The following is a 17,516-nucleotide window of genomic DNA, read 5'->3' as shown; positions in this document are numbered from 1 at the left end:
CACATCAGATCTTGAACGTACACATAGTTTGAATATTCTTAATCTTAAAAACCCATCCCAACGGAGTGATAGTTGTAGTTATGGTTGGTCTTAGCTATATACATATCTCATTATTGTATTTGTTCTTTTACCATTTTTACTTAACATCGTTTAACAATAAATCATAAATTTATATGTTGTGATAAGAAGTTGTGTGACAAATAAAATCACCCCCTGCCACGTGACCGCCACATGGTTGTCATTCAAAAAAACTCAAGTGGACCCCACTTCTTTTTGAAAGCCACGTCATCACACTCATTTATTTCCTCTCTTCGAACCAATCGGGGTAGTATCGCGCGCACACGAAATTAGAAGGAATCTGAATCTTCTTTTTCCCCAAACAACAGAATAAAATATCAATACAAAGATACATACAAATATCTGTACGTATACATACCAAAAAGTTGAACCTACACAGATCTGCATAGTAATCTGAATGCAATCGATGTAATTTGTTACTTTTTGCCATTTGCTCTTTGCGTGATTCAGGATTATCGTTTCGTTAGGGTTTATCACTTCACTTGTTCAATCGAGATCGGTTTCTGCTTGTTCGATCGTTTCAGACAGATATATATACAGTTTGTAAGTGTTTGTTTTTGTGTTTGAAAGATTTTATTGTTTTTTTTTGCAGTTTGTGGTGATTTGCTGTTTGTGTGATTCAGGATTATCGTTTCCGTTAGGGTTTATCACTTCACTCGCTCAATCGAGATCGGTTTCTGCTTGTTCGATCGGTACAGACAACTTATATACAGTTTGTAAGTGTTTATCTTCGTTTTTGAATGATTGATTGTATGTATTTGCAGTTTGTAGTGATTTCTGTGTCTGTGTGCTTGTTTTGACTTGTGTTTTGGTGGAAATTAGGAGAGTAATGGCTTGTTGAATGGTGATGATTAGTGTGTATATGTTTTTTTGATAGAAAACCTAGAATTTTGTTGTTGAAGTAGCGTTTGGTTTGATTTGGTTATTGTTGAAGTAATTGTAAGCAGAGAAGTTGTACCTGTGTTTGGTAGGGTTTTTAATTGTAGACACCATTGCTGGTGGTGGTAGCGGTTTGAGTGATAGGCAGGGGCGAAGTATAGAAGGGGCGGGGAGGGGAGGGGCGCCCGACCCCCCCCCCCCAACTTTTCGCTCAGTAGTGTTATATATGTAGTTTTCGTATAGAAATTTTTGGATATATACCTTTTCGACCCCCCGGTTCTATAGAAATTTTTGGGTATATACGTTTTCGACCCCCCATCATTCGGGTCAAGCTTCGCCACTGGTGATAGGAAAACTTCATTGGCATAAATTTGGTTGTTTTAGGCTTGGACCTTTGGTTTCGGCTGGTTTAGACTAGTTTCGACTGGTTTTTGGCTTGTTTTGACTGGTTTTTGGCTTGTTTTGACTGTTTTAGACTAGTTTAGGTCAGTTCAGGCATGATTTTTGTAGGTTCAGACCGGTTTCTTCCAGGTCTGTTATGCATCGATGCACTCAAGGCGGTTTTGCTGCGCCTCGCCTAGGCTCGTGCCTTTGGTGCTTTTGACTACTGTGATTCATGGAAGAATAGGGTTTTTGAAACTTTCTGTGTCAGTATTTAGTGTTATTATTGTCTGTCAGATTTGCTATCTCTCTGTTTATGTTCACACACACAATTTATTTTGTTTTGTAGGTGATATATATGTAATCAGGTTAAGGGTTATCCACTTCCAGACTTCATGATGGCATTAAACAAGAGTTAGAACTTGTTGCATGTAGAATAGTGGAAGTTAGAGAATGGATGACTACAGTCAACCTGAGATTTTGCCTCCAGCATGGATAAATAAAGATCCATCTGAATTAGCAGAATCACGGATCTTCATCTTCTCTTGCTTTGTTGCTGGCATTATTGGTATCTTAACTATTGTGTATACTGCTTACCAATGGAGAAGAAACAACAGTTTAAGTTTAGTGAAAGCTACAACAAGAAAAAAGAAGGATCCAAAATCAAGAAAGAAGGTTCCTCTAGCTGCTCATACATGGTATCTGGAATCTGGGTCACGTGGTAAAAACTTGAATTGTTGTGTGTGTTTAAAATCAGTATCATCCTCCCAGACTCTTGGACCCGTGGTGGCTTCAGATAGTTTTATTCACCGTTGTAGTATATGTGGGGCCGCAGCTCACCTCAGTTGTTCAAAAAACGCTCACAGAGATTGTAAATGTGTATCCATGATTGGGGCTACACATGTCCTGCACCTATGGGCTATCCGATGGACCGAGGTGGTTGACCAACCCGATGAAATCTCGTTTTGCAGCCACTGTGAAGAGCCATGTAGTGCTTCTTTTATTGGTGGTTCACCAATATGGTGTTGCTTATGGTGTCAACGGTTGGTTCATGTTGACTGTCATAGTGGTTTTTATAGTGACACAGGTGATGTTTGTGATTTGGGGCCGTTTAGAAGGATGATTGTGTCACCTCTTCATGTTAAGGAATTGAGTCAGTCAGGTGGAATCTTGAGTTCCATCACTCACGGAGCCAATGAGATTGCATCCTCTGTACGTGCGACTATTAGAAGCCAAAGTAAGAAAAAAAAGCAAGGAAATGAAGTCTCTGTGGAAAGAAGTAATGGTGGTGTAGGGGAATCTTCTACAGAAAGCACGGCAAACAGTAGTTTAGCAAATGATGTCTCAAATCGAACACATGAAAACCAAAATGGGAACACGAACACAGAAGTTACAAGTCCAAACCAAAACGGTAATGTGGTCGACAAGTTAAGTAGAAAGCTGAGTTTTAAAAGAAGCTTATCTAATAGTCAGAGAGATGAGTCCTACTTAGCAGGAATGAAGCAGAAATATGAGTTGACTGATTTGGGTCCAGATGCAAGGCCTCTTTTAGTTTTCATTAACAAGAAGAGTGGTGCTCAACGTGGAGATTCACTCAGACTTCGTATGAATATACTCCTGAACCCTGTTCAGGTCAGTTCATATTAAGTACAGATGGCTAGATGGGTGGGTGATGGGTTGGGTGGTCCATGGTTGAGTAATGGGTTACATGTTAAAACGCTCCTGGGTTGAAAGGGGTCTGTTTGAACAATTTAAATTGCTTTTATAAATAGTTAATGTGTTAATCATGAATGCAAAAGCAATTTTATTAGTATAACAAATTTCGGAGGTTGTATACATTAACATTATATTTAGGGTGGGTGACATTTAAACCTTTTAGCCAGTTTGATCCATTTGACCCTTTTTTCCTTTTAGCTAACTCTTCTGATTTGAATCGTGTGGGATCAAACAGTCCATTTATAAGTAAAATAGATTGAAATTGGCACCTCTAATCATAATTCATAAGGTCTCCAAATACTCATTGGATACTTTCATGAAGTTTTTTTATCTGCTATTTAATATTTGCTAAAAGCAAGGTTTATTATTTCTGTAATTGCTGAATTTGACAAAAAGATCTTTTTTTGCCATTCAAATTGTGGAGAGCGAGAATGCATAAATTTGTATCTATGATATTCTTAAACATTAGATATTCTGCATTTAGCTCAGAGTTATTACTCTATAGAGATACACATGCCTAACTGCCTATCTCTTTCTTAGATTCAAGTTAGATCGCTGTTCTATTTTAATACACAAATATAAGTAAACCTTACTTATAACTTTTGAAATCTAATGCTGCCTTTTAAATTTATAACGGAAAAGGAGAATTTGAAAATGTGTACAAGGAATTGCAGACTCATACCAAAAGTTTTCTTCTAAGCCAACTTTGGTATGATTAATGTAAAAGTAAAGTACATGGATGGTCCCTGTGGTTTACCAAAATTTTGGATTTGGTCCCTGGCTTTCCAAAATTACATGGATGGTCCCTGTGGCTTGCACTTTGTAACGCATTTAGCCCCTAACTTGGACCTACTTAAACCTTTAGATTTGTTGGTGAAGACTAATTGTGTTACAAAGTGCAAACCACAGAGACCATTTGTTTACTTTGGAAAGCTAGGGACCAAATTCAACTTTTTGGTAAACCATAGGGACCATCCGTGTACTTTACTCTTAATGTAATTAGTTGATGATCATCAAAAGGAAGTTTCATAGGTTGCCTTTTTCTTAAAAAAGTCACGATTTAATGGTTTCTAGGTTTTTGAGTTGAGCTCAATAGAGGGTCCAGAAGTCGGTCTTTATCTATTTAGAAAAGTACCCAATTTCAGAATTCTCGTATGTGGCGGGGATGGAACAGTTGGATGGGTATTGGATGCGATTGAAAAGCAGAATTTTGTTTCTCCTCCACCGGTTGCTATTCTGCCAGCTGGAACTGGAAATGACCTGGCGAGAGTTCTAGGTTGGGGAGGTGGTTTGGGATCAGTGGAGAGACAAGGAGGCCTCTGTACAATGCTGCAAGATATAGAGCATGCTGCTGTAACCATTCTTGATCGTTGGAAGATTTCCATAACAACCCAAAAGGGAAAACAGCTCCGTGCCCCTAAATTTATGAATAATTATCTTGGTATGTGAAACGTCATTTTCTTAGAATACTTTACATATCCTTTTTTCTTAGGCTGTGTTGTCATACTTGATTCTGTTATCGTCTAATTACATGGATGCTTTTGAAACATATCACTGCAGGGGTAGGTTGCGATGCAAAGGTTGCTCTAGAAATTCACAATCTGAGGGAGGAGAATCCAGAGAAATTCTATAACCAGGTAGGCACAAAATTACGTAAGATTTAAAAATAACCTTTCTTAGATGTTTACATTTAAGTTATTATGTTTAACCTTTTTAATAAATATCGTTCGCATAAACCTAACTTCTAATCTATTTTTAGGATTCTCTAAAGTTTTTATCAAGACTTTTTCTTTTACAATATTAATACTTTGAAAATCATTTATTTTATGTTAGATTTTGTTATTTCTTGTAGGCAATGGATAAATCATTTCAAAGATAAATAAACATGTTAATGTTTTTATTATAAATAAACCGTAAATTTCGGTTCCTTTTTTTGGTTTTTTGTGCGGTTTGTTTGTTTTTGGTTTTTTCGGTTTTCTTCTCACCCCTATATGTACACTTATCTGTTTTTCCCTCTTAAATGTATACACTGAGGCTTAAAACATGTATTTCATCCAAGTCCAATAGCAGGAAGTTAGTATTACAAACTGGCCAAAATATCTGGTCATAATGCCTGTAATGATTGCCTAATAGATACAAAGAGTTCATGTATGGTTCAGTTGATTCGATTTTTATTGCTGTTGTTCTTTTCAGTTCACTCTTGTTGAACTGAGGTGGGCACATGGTTATTAATTATTGCTGCTGACAATTTGGAATATATCAACTCATCTTTAATAATTCATTTTCATACACATGCAAGTGAAACACTTTATCGTTGCATATTGTAGTCACTCGTAACTTGATGCGTCTTAAATGACCATTGATCAATGATGGGCATTCATTATGTGACAGTTGCCACATTGTGCTCACTACTTCACCAAGCTAAAAGTAGTCCGTTTATGATTGCAGTTTATGAATAAAGTTTTGTATGCTAGAGAAGGAGCTAGGACTATTATGGATAGAACATTTGCAGATTACCCTTGGCAAGTTAAAGTGGAGGTGGACGGCGTTGATATCGAGGTCCCTGAGGTTAGTTCAAAATGTTTTCATCAGAAAAAAAAAAAAAAAAACTGTTATGTATTATTTGCCCAAGAAATATGCAATGTTGATTAGGGGGGTTGTCAGGTTGACTAACTTTGGGTTTGTGGTTGAATTGTTCAACCAGAATTGCCGAACACGACACATATATTTATTCGTGTTAAAAACATCAGTCCTAACCTGCACACATTTAAAATCATGTAAGCCGAGCCCTACCCATTTAACCTATTTTTCTAAACTTGTCAAACGGATTGTCGGGTTGGTTGGTTGTAAAAAATGGGCTAAATGGGTCCACTGGTTTAATCAAACGGGGTTAAACAGGTCACCATGACCACGGCTCGTTTATTAAACGGATTAAATTTCCATGTCGTGCCGGAAATTTCCACCCTTGTTATGTCCCAAGTAAATTAGAATTGTATACAAGTTTTTTTTTTTGTCATTGCTACATGTACTGAACTTTGGTCATTTTTATGCTTTACTTTTCTTCAGGATGCTGAGGGTGTTCTTGTTGTGAATATTGGAAGCTATATGGGCGGTGTAGATTTGTGGCAGAATGAAGATGATAATTATGATAATTTTGATCCGCAATCTATGCACGATAAGAGACTTGAAGTTGTGAGCATATCAGGGACCTGGCATCTTGGGAAGCTTCAGGTAACATCACTTTAAGACAATTTGTTTTCAGATGCTACATCTAAAAAAAGTCAACATGGTCAAAAGTTTCAACAAGTCAACTGCCATGTCAAGATTCTGGCTGGTTAGCTGTCAACAGATCAGATAGTCTTGGATCCATTTTTTTGGAAGCTGGTTACCTTATACAATTTGCCCGTCTGAAAGTTATAATCTTTTTGTTTCTAGTTTCCTCCATTTAAGCCATACATTGTTGACATGAGAAAACGAGATTCTTTATATATATATATATATATTTTTTTTTTTTAATTTGAGGGAGTATATACATATTTTTTTTTTCCAGGTAGGGCTTTCTAGAGCTCGGAGGCTTGCACAAGGGAAGACCATTAAAATTCAGCTTCTTGCTCAATTGCCTGTTCAAATAGACGGTGAACCATGGATGCAGTCACCATGCACATTAACCATTTCACATCATGGCCAGGTTCTCTCTTTCAACCTCCCTCTCTTAGTATGACACACACAGATATAGGGGCACATTTGTTTTATAACCAAGTTGAGAACCATGAGAACCACAAAATGCACTTTTACATAACATAAGTAGTGGGAAACAGAGGTGCTTACATAACCGTCTTGTGTTTAAATTTAAAACATTAGGTAAAGGATGCACTATGTTGTTCTTAGCATATTATTGATTCTTGAACGAATCTCTCTCTCTCTCTCTCTCTCTCTCTCTCTGTATATATATATATATGTGTGTGTGTGTGTGTAGCAAACGAACCGAACGTAACACGAACAAGACCTTGTTCATGTTTGTTTGTTAAGGAAATACATTTGTTCATGAGCTGTTCATGAACACAACACTTACCGGACGAGATTTTATGTTCGTGTTCGTTTGTTAAGGAAATGAGCGTGTTCGTTTGTTAATTTTAGGCAACGAATGCAAAAGAACGTTCGTGAACACAAGCTAATGTTCATGATCACAAATGGAAATAAACAAACACAAACAAGCGTTCATGGACATAATAGAAAAATTAAAAATACTAATAAACTATCGAACACAAACAAACATACACGAACACGTTACCGAACACGAACATAAATGATCAAATGCAGCATGTGTTCATGTTCGTTCATTTAACTAAACGAACACAATTTATTGTTCGTGTTCGTTTATTTATTAAATGAACGAACTTCCAGCCGTACGGTTCACAATTTGTTCGCCGCACGTTCTGTTCGTTTGCAGCCCTATAATATATAACGTGGGTATAATTTTTAGTATAGTTTTCTTTCACTATTGGCTTAGTGGTTGAGGTCAACCAACACATACCAGAACATTAACTGTGTTTACCCAGCCTGCGCGGCTTTTCTATTTTATCACCTCTATTTACATTAATGCATCTAGAACGGATTCACCTATATATCCTTAGTTCCTTACATTCATTTAACTAAATAAAAAATTAAAGTCATTATTCTTCTCTTTTAAGTACTGATTCACATTGTTTAACTCGAATTTGTTTTGGCCAATAATGATGAGTTGAAGTTTTGTTGGGTTTGGTGTTAATTAGGCTTTCTTGCTGAAAAGATCATCAGAGGAACCTCTTGGTCATGCAGCAGCTATAGTAGCTGATGTGCTGGCACATGCCGAAACAAATCACGTGATAAATGCATCACAGAAACGCACTCTTCTTCAGGAAATGGCACTCAAACTATCCTAGGACTAGTACTACGTACCTGTGAGTAGCAATTCGTATATTTATATTTTATAGTTGTCGTGTTTTATCGTCAAGTGTTTCTTTTATACTTGTATACAACCCTTGTAATAACTATAAAATGAAAAGCTTTTTGACCTGTTTAACCCATTAAGATATATCATAACCCAAATCGACTCGTTCTTTAGTAAACTGTGACTAATACTGTATGTGTAGATTCCGTGCAAATGTGTCGGTCATCGTCTGCATGGAACATTGCAATGATGTGGACCCCAAGCAGACAATAAATTCTACATCAGATTATTGATTATTGAATCTAACAGATACATTCTTGCATGAATGCTACATGCTTATATACACGTAATGTGTCACTTCAGTTTTATGGTTTCATCACAAACATTATAATCTCAATTGCATAAATCATCATTATCATACTCAGTAAATCCCACCAATAGCAAAGCCAACAGCAAAGCTAAGGTAGGGGTCTGAGGAGGGTAAATGTAGACAGTCTTACCTCTACCCCGTAGGAATAGAGAGGCTGCTTCCAGTGAGACTCCCGGCTTGGAATCTCAATTGCATAAATATATAGGGGAAAGTTACTGTACAAATAAACTTAACGTACTAAACGCACGAATAACATGAAAAAGCAAAAAGCACACGGTGACATTTTTGTAATTATCTGCTTGCAGGGTAATTATCAAAATTACTCTACAAATGATACTGTAGAGTAATTTTGTAAAATGCTCTTGTAGAGTAATTTTGATCTTGTAGGGTAATTATCAAATTACACTAACCACCCCCCCCCCCCCCCACACACACACACAAACTAAAAGCTAAAAATTAAACCATAAAGCTAAACCCCATAACTAAATGCTAACAAAATTACTCTACAAGATCATTTTACAAAATTACTCTACAAGATCAAAATTACTCTACTGAGTAATTTTGATTCACTTGTAAAGTGATTTTGATGCAGAGTAATTTTGATAATTATCATACATGAACAAAAGTACTTTACCAGAAGATTTTATAAAATTACTCTACAAAAGATCAAAATTACTCTACAGGATCATTTGTAGAGTAATTTTGATAGTTACTGATAATTACAAAAATGACATCGCGCTTTTTTGTCTCTTCCTCCAGTTCGTACGTTCTGTACGTTAACTTTATTTGTATTTGATCTTTTACATAAATATATAATTCAATTGGAACTCTCATTTGTTATTAAAGACACAAATATTGAATGCACTATTTGATAGAGGATCCTATACATTAATCCAAAAGTGTGAGAAATGTGAGAAGTGTATTATAACACTATATATAACACTATATAACACCATATAAACACCGTATAACACTATGTAACACCATATAACATCATATAACACTATGTAACACTATATAACAAAAATAACACTATATTTTGTCTGATAGCATGTCTATGATAGATGTATAGTGTTATATAGTGTTACATAGTGTTATATGATGTTATATGGTGTTACATAGTGTTATACGGTGTTTATATGGTGTTATATAGTGTTATATATAGTGTTATAATACACTTCTCACACTTCTGGATTAATGGACAGGATCCCTATCCTGCACTATTTTACCCCCGGGAATTAAAGTCCAAGTTGGACGAGATTAGCCACGAGGAGTCAAATATTTAACATTAATCATAACATTGAGGCTAGAGATGGGCATAATAACCGGTTCCAAACCCGACCCGGTGGAACCGACCTGGACCCGGTTCCGGTTCCTACCCGGCTAACAGTAGAACCGGTTCCGGGTTCAAAAAACCCGTAGGTTCCGACCCGGTTCCACATTTTATAAATAAAATCGGTTCGTACCCGGTTCCTACCCGGAACCGGTTCCGGGTATTACAAAAAAACCCGATATGCCCATCTCTAAATTATCAATTAATGGTTTAAATAGTAACTTTATGGTATTTACCAGATCCAAAGAATGATTCATCGAGTGATGTTTAAAACCAACCATTCAATCAAATACGTGAAGCAAACGAAATTGTACAGGTTATAAAAGCATAACATGATGAGATACAGATCAGTTCTACCAAAAATAAACATTAAAAAATACAAAACCAAAAATAGCAACAATCCTTATTAAACCTAAGACCTTTACAAACTGATGTTTACCACAAAAATGAGTTGACATGTGTTGTTGGTTCCGTTCGGTAGAAAAAGTAAAAAAAACAGCTTTTATCGAGTAAAAACAGGAGGAACCGGTTACGTACAATATTGACAGCTTTTTGTATTGAAAAACTCAAAAAAACCGGTTTCAAACAATACCCGTACCCGGGTCCATTGTACCCGAAACCAGTTACGCCGGTTCTAAATATATTGACGTGTACCCGGGTTGTACCCGGAACCGGTTCCACAGAGAACCCGGTTCCACTCACTTGTATCCATACCCGGTTCCGGGTTGGAACCGGTTCCGGGTTTTAAGAATACCCGATTATGCCCATCTCTACTTGAGGCCATGATTTGAGGAAAAAAACTAGAATTCGTACTCAAATGGTTAAAATGGGCAAATCTTAAGAATCAAACTGAAATTAATTCTATGAAAAATTTAATCACATAAAAAAAGTTATTATTGTTTAATTAAAAGAAACTTATTTATATAAACTTTGTTTTCAAAGTACAAAGACTCACTCGTAAACATTAGTAGAAAGCAAACGTTGATCCATTAACAACTGTTCACAAATTGTAACGTTTCTTATTTTGAACTTTCTATAATTAGAAACTTGTATTTGTATATCATTCCTATTCTTATATTCCCCAAGACTTTGATCATATTTACATGCAAAACTGAGACTTGTTATACATTTGAATTATCAATCATGCATACACGATACTTGACACATACTTACATACGCTTTCTATACTTGAAAAAAATGCTAAAATGAAGGTTTATTGCATAAAATAACAAAACCAAATAAGTAGAGGGGCTAAACTTGAACAAAAGCAACAAAGTTTGGAACCGTAACGCGCCGAGTCGCACGGGTTGCTCATGCTTCCCCGCCGCGCGACGTGTAGCTCCTTAATCCGCAAAATATTATTCCCCCAATCCGGATTACACTTTCTCACCTTTTTTCTTCCCCAATCACCTTCAAACCTCACTAAAACTCAAACCCTAACCAACCACTATATAACCAAGCCTCCCACACCTGACACCTCCATTTCACTTTTCCCACACTCAAATCACACTCAAAACACACTCCAACTACTGAAATTGCAAGTCTTGGGCAGATTATACTCAAGATTAAAAGTGAGACTTTAACTCACTTTTCTTTCTCTTCTTCATGACTTCTTGCTTTAAACTCACTAGGAACATCTTTAGGAGTGTATCCACAAGTTTAGCTTGGTAAACTAAGTTGGAACATCACCATTTTGAGGTCCAAAGTGAGATTTTATTTCTGTTTTTGTTAAACTTTCAACTTATCACAAGGTTTAAACATCTTTCTTGGATGAACATGAACCAAACCTTGTTCCCAACTAACTTACATGTTGAGGGACTTGAGTTGACGTATCATGCCAGAAATTTTGAGGTGCAAACACCTCCAATCCAATCAACCTAAGCCACTAAGTAAACTTACTAGTAACAAAGTGTCCAAACTACACCATGTCTCCAAACATTTGCTATGACTGGAACGCACTAGTCTAGTTTGAGCTCACTTGGTTACTTGGTGGATTAAATATTTTATTTCAATCTTATTCATGACAATCGAAATCATTAACAAAGTTAATGATTTTGTGCTTTGGTGAATCATATAATGAGGCTTAATGGATGGAAATTATCCTACTGTCTTGCTTGACATACTTGATAAAATTGACCGAGACATAATTTATATAAATATATATCTATATACTATAATCCTAATATTTGAACCCTAAAACACTAACCAATTCATGGATTGATGTTTAGAGCTATGGTTATATTATCTAAGATTAAAATATCTCATGTTTGGATTTCCAATAGGTGAACTTGTGCCTATGAAAAACACATGAGCATGGTGTCCAATTTGGGTATTTTGTCATGATAACTTTTATGTACTTTTATACTAAGTTTACGTATTTTTCGTACTCATTCCTAATCTAAAAATCCATCAAACTCATATGCCTCGTTTATCCTTGTAGGATAACTAGGCGGTTCCCAAAACTCTCAACACATCAACTCACTCACGTGGAAATTACTACGCAAACGGTGAGTATACTCGATTCCCCTTTTACGCTTTAATCACTTTTGGGGTGTAACATGTATGACTTAATCAAACTCATTTATGACACAATCGAACTTATCAGTTTACTCAATCCATCAAACTTGTTATTTGTTATGCTTAGGTTACTCATGCTAGATACTCAAACATTCATACATGCAAACTACTTGTCATTAACTTTGCTAGCCAACCTTAACATATATAGCGCTATAGGAGTAGCACACCGCCTTTGGGAAGGGTCTATGTTAAGTATTCAATCATAGACGGTCTTGTTCATTGTGATGACAAGATTACACTCGTGGAATCTTTGGTTTGACATTTAGGTTATGCATGCTAGTATGTGATGTAACTTGGTTTACAAAATGCCATGTTGGATTTGAGATAATCCTTTATATGTATGCTATGTAATCAAACTTGTATGCTCGCCAACATTTGTGTTGACATATACTTTATACATGTTGCATGAAATGCTTGATGATACTCGAAAGAATCTACTTAGGGTGGATTAGAAACAGACCAAATTTCTATATTTTGTAATTTCGTTGTTTGATTTTGTTATGGACAAGTTGTTGTAATTTCCTTCTAATGTTGTGCTTTTGATTAGAAATGAAATGAAACTTGTTACTTAAATTATTGTCACAATTAGTCGTTATGAAGTCTCAAGCAATCTCGTTTTCGTCTCACTCCGATGTTTCCGCCATCAGTTGGGGTGTGACAGATTGGTATCAGAGCCATAACTATAGGGAATTAGGAATATTGCCATACTTTTGACCTAGTCTATAGTTAAAGAGTCCCATACTTGACCATTCTTGTGTTCATGTTTAAAATACTTGAATTCTCCCTACTTTGCTTCTTATCTTATCCTTTGTCATAAAATATACATGTCTTTCCTAAGACAAACTATACTACAAACACGATGACGTGAAGACACTCTTATACCACAAATGAGATAACCCCACCAATATAGGCGTGAAAACCCTCACTTTGGTGAGATCTCTCAATCCGTGCTTATTGATCTTACGAAATTATACCATCAAGATAGGAATGATATCCTCGCCTTGATGGAAATTTCACCATCCTCATTCCAGTGGACCCTTACCAACGAGTCGGAATTAGTTCCTTAACTCGTTTGGTAAGTACCAACCACGTTTAGGGAACGACATTATCAAGTTAGGGGTGAAACTTGCATCTTGATGATTAGTCTCACTCCTCGATTTTCAATCTCGTCAAAGTCTCGAAATTTCGTTTGACTTGGGACATGTAGTAACCGGAAGGGTGAATATCGTTAACCGAAATTTCAGCGAGATTATTCTACCTATTATGCCAAAGCATGCTTCCCGAACTCAAAGGAAATTTCGACCACTTTGGAATAGTCTTAGTTTCATTCCGAGACACCCCAAGGTTTTTACATTGAATCTCTTTTATGCTATATCAATTTTAATGTGTTTTACATTTCATACCATTTCATTTCAAAAGTCGAAGACCTGAATCGCACTATACTCGCAATCTAAAACAATAATAATAGTCGAGAACAAACTAAATTTACAATCCATTCGTCATTATTTGATTATATTCAAAGTGAATTCTTTCTATGCTTATGTAAACAAATTGAAAATACATGACCACGTGACATACTACCATGCTAAAACATGCAAAATTATTTTCAAACACCTTATGATCAAGTCTCATGCTTTCCCTTTACTCGATCTTATAGATGTCTTTCAACCATCACTCAAACTCCAAGAGAAGCTCCAAGTCGAGCTCTAGCAAGAAAATGATCACTTTCATATACGACAAGGATTTCTAATAAAATGTCATCGTTGTTGAAGAACCCCAAAACACCTCTCGATGTCCTTTCGCATGGAATCTTGCAGTTTCTGTGAGTGCAGTATGTCTATCACTTCCGTCAATCATGTATCGTAGCTTAATCAGATGAGACAAGACTGGTGCTAAAATGTGCAAAACATAAAGTTCATTAGTGTTGAAGCAGCTTTGTACGAAGGGAGCTTTAGGCAGCTTCGTACAAAGAGACAATTGCAGCTTCATACAAAGGGAGCTACAGCTTCGTATGAACCCATTCTGCCTATATATATGTGTGTTGGGTCTTGTTCATTTGTAACTTTGAGCATTAGAGAGGCGAAGCTCTGCTCGTTTGTTTTCGTGGTTGTAAACTGTTAAATCAATAATAGAAAACAACTTATAGTTACTTCTTTGTGTCTGATCCACACACGTACCTGGATTCCGCACAAGATACGTGTTCATCGCATTCATCGGTCAAGGAATCAATCTAAGGAGCGAATCTACAAGTGGTATCAGAGCGGGTGATTGTTTGCACGGATTGAAGACACAAAGATTCAAGCAGATTCATCTTTATCAGAGCTGATTTCATCTTTTCTACACACATCTTCTTCTACTCATCTTCTTCTACTCATCTTCTACACATTATTTTTGAACTTAAAATTCAGATCTACGAAGTTTCCACGGTTAAAATTGGCTAAATTTTGACAGTTTTAATCAATCCTACAAAGTTTCAGTTCAAAATTCAACCTAAATCTCATAAAAATCTGATAAAAACCATGAAAAACACGACTTGGATCTTCGCAGAGTAGCTTCGTACGAAGGCACATTTCGGCTTCGTACGAACCCACTTCATTAGTTATGTTTTCACAGAGTTTGGCTTCGTACGAACCCAGGTTTATCGCTTCATACGAATCGGGTTATTGATTTTAAGTAGTTTCTGTAGGATCGTGTTGCGACCTGAATGAGTCGTTCGGAAGAGCTCTCGTACGTTTCAGAGGCGGAAACTAAGAAACGCACTACAAAACAGCTTGATCTACACTTTAAACCTCTTGTTCATTCATTTAACAGTGATTACAGTAAGAGGAAATACCGGCAGCACCTCGGTATAATTTTCCTGACCGTTACCAATGACAAACACAACAAGCCTATTTATAGTCTAACCCTATCATTTGAAAACATCTCAAACGGTTACATGTTCAAACGACAGAACTATTCAAACGGCCACATTATTACAAACGGAAGTCATTCAAACGACGGAAGCTTCCTTTCAAACGGTCACCTCACAAACTTCAAACGGTTGACTTTGTGACTAGGGAATCTTCACTTAATTGGACCTTTAAATGTTATCTTCTCATTGGACCATCAATTGGCAACATTCTATTGGACCAAAGTTATTTTGTCTTCATGTGAATCCTTAAATACCCGTAGATTCATTTGACATTTTATTATATGATGCAATGAAGATGTCATTCCTATGATGTTATCATTGTATAAGATGACATCATATTCGATCAGATCCGCAACGCGAGCTCAAGACTCGACATAAGACGAAGACGACAGATGACTGCACCAACAGACTCCCCCTCAGATGTTGACGAGTCTTAAAGGTCGAGTCTTCATAATCTTCAGTCTTAATCGGTCTTCTTCAGAAACTACCTGCCTTAATCATGTCTTCTTCAGGAACTTCCTCCTGGAATCATGTGCCTGGATCTTTCTCTGGCTCAAACTCTCGTCAGACTCCCCCTATCATCATGCTGGGATCGCTGTCTGGTATTTGTTATCACCATTGAAATCAACTCCTGGCTTTCTCAGTTTAAGCTCTCCTCTGGTTCTGATGTGTCTCCTGGCTATCAGTAGCAACAGGATCAGAAACCTGCACAACTCAAACACTCTATCACAAAACAAAAACACAATTGTGATTCAATATAATGAATCAACTAATCATATAAGACAACTATGAATGATCAAATTGCAAATGAACATTACAACTTAAATTTCAAGTTAATGAACCCCTTTAGCAATTTCAAAATCTTCACATTTTCACTCACTCTCTCCCAAACCATTAGTTCAACATGTTTAGCACTTGAAATGTCGAAACTCAGCTCTTCACACTCAGTTGTCGAAAATCTTTTTGTAGTTTTCAAATTTCAAACAAAAAAATACAATATTTTTGGATTTTTGAATTTAATGAAATACAGAAATGGAACACTATTTTTGTGAGATTGTGCAAGAGGATCATATCGGATTTTGAGACATATCACTAACACCGTTGATCTTATTAATCAGCAAGTGTTAAGAAACAAATTCACTTCTGATTGTCAGTATTGTTGTCCACTTAAACCTCTACACAAATTTTCAATTGATTCAAGATATGTATTTAATGTCTTAGCACTTAAACTTATTTGAGTGTCCCACCTCTTGAATATACTCCCGTATCCAGATCTCAATATTCAGATTTACAGGTAAGTATACTACGAATGATATCTGTATATAAATTAGGGGATGTGCGAGAACTGAGGGATCTCAGGTCGATACTTCCGTATGCACAGAGAGATATCAGTTTCGACTTTGCAGTGTGTCCCCTTTAGGAGATCTTTTAGCTACAACAACTGATTATCAATTTTATTGTCTAATCAGCTGAGGGCTTTATGCTATGTTTCAAGCATGTGAAGAAAGTATTATCCAAGGACTAGGTCAGAACTTCCATTCAGCAGAAGTCCCGGAATAATACCCCAGACATCATTGAGTAGAAAAACCTAGTATATCAGAATAAGAAACCTTTCAAACGAGATTTCAGGGGTTACCTATATATCCAAGTAGTGTTCCCCACAAACTAAGCAAATTTGAATTTAGGTTTATATCTCGAATACAATTTACTAACTGTGTGAAGTCTACTGACACATCATTAGTAAGACTTGTTTAAAAACATTTTTTACTTTACAAATCTCTAGCATGCTGTGATAGTCCACCGATGTACTATCATTTCCTCTTTTTGCAACCAAACTCATTTTCATTTTTCAATTTTTTAAATTTTTCAAAATTTTATTACTCCCCCTAAAATCAAAATATGTTTCAATTTTGATTTTCTGAGGAAAAATTGAAAACAAACTATACAAGAAATTTGACAACATTATGTGAATTACCTCAAATCACCATTCTCATGCAAAAACAATCAGAACTCCCCCTCACAACAAACTATTTTCCCATTTAGATTTCAAAACACTTAAGTTTGTTTCAATCAAAATGGTTTTTCCGGAAAAATTAGTTTGTGTAACAACCATTTGTAGGTTCGGGGTTATCTTCATCATCATGTTTTCATCAAACTCATAATAGATTTGACGCTATCAGTTTAAAAAACTCAACATGATACTTGTAGAAAATCAAGTACAACTTAATGTCCCTGATTTACCACATGTAAAACGAAAAATTACCAAAGTGAAATTTCTCAAGAAATATGCCGATTCATGTTCCACGCTTACCAACCTGGGAACTCCGGCAAAGTCCTTTAA

At 36.2% G+C, this 17,516-nt stretch overlaps 1 protein-coding gene across 3 annotated transcripts; it reads left to right on the top strand.

Moving 5' to 3' along the window:
* Positions 1-327: 327 nt before the first annotated feature.
* On the top strand, positions 328-8,120 carry LOC110907920 (diacylglycerol kinase 1). 3 transcript variants are annotated; one of them, XM_035976765.1, is made up of 10 exons: positions 339-422; positions 529-621; positions 702-794; positions 1,688-2,970; positions 4,129-4,495; positions 4,615-4,691; positions 5,503-5,622; positions 6,121-6,285; positions 6,605-6,742; positions 7,827-8,120. In XM_035976765.1, the coding sequence occupies exons 4-10, from the start codon at positions 1,792-1,794 to the stop codon at positions 7,974-7,976; spliced, it is 2,196 nt and encodes a 731-aa protein (XP_035832658.1). In that variant the 5' UTR covers positions 339-422; positions 529-621; positions 702-794; positions 1,688-1,791; the 3' UTR covers positions 7,977-8,120. The 3 variants fall into 3 exon arrangements, with proteins under 3 accessions (XP_022008523.1, XP_022008522.1, XP_035832658.1); XM_022152831.2 differs by having other exon boundaries at positions 328-621; positions 702-770; XM_022152830.2 differs by having other exon boundaries at positions 328-621.
* The last annotated feature ends 9,396 nt before the right edge of the window (positions 8,121-17,516 follow it).

This window comes from Helianthus annuus, chromosome 8, assembly GCF_002127325.2.
Source record: "Helianthus annuus cultivar XRQ/B chromosome 8, HanXRQr2.0-SUNRISE, whole genome shotgun sequence".
Classification (NCBI taxonomy): domain Eukaryota; kingdom Viridiplantae; phylum Streptophyta; class Magnoliopsida; order Asterales; family Asteraceae; genus Helianthus; species Helianthus annuus.
Note: the sequence above shows the minus strand (reverse complement) of the source record. Positions and strands in the feature narration are given on the sequence as shown.

Bases quoted from the DNA above. Each gene is read 5' to 3' on its own strand.
- LOC110907920 (XM_022152831.2), top strand. From the start codon at position 1,792: ATGGATGACTACAGTCAACCTGAGATTTTGCCTCCAGCATGGATAAAT. The intron at 2,971-4,128 runs GTCAGTTCATAT...AATGGTTTCTAG, and splicing joins TACTCCTGAACCCTGTTCAG to GTTTTTGAGTTGAGCTCAAT. The intron at 6,286-6,604 runs GTAACATCACTT...TTTTTTTTCCAG, and splicing joins GGCATCTTGGGAAGCTTCAG to GTAGGGCTTTCTAGAGCTCG.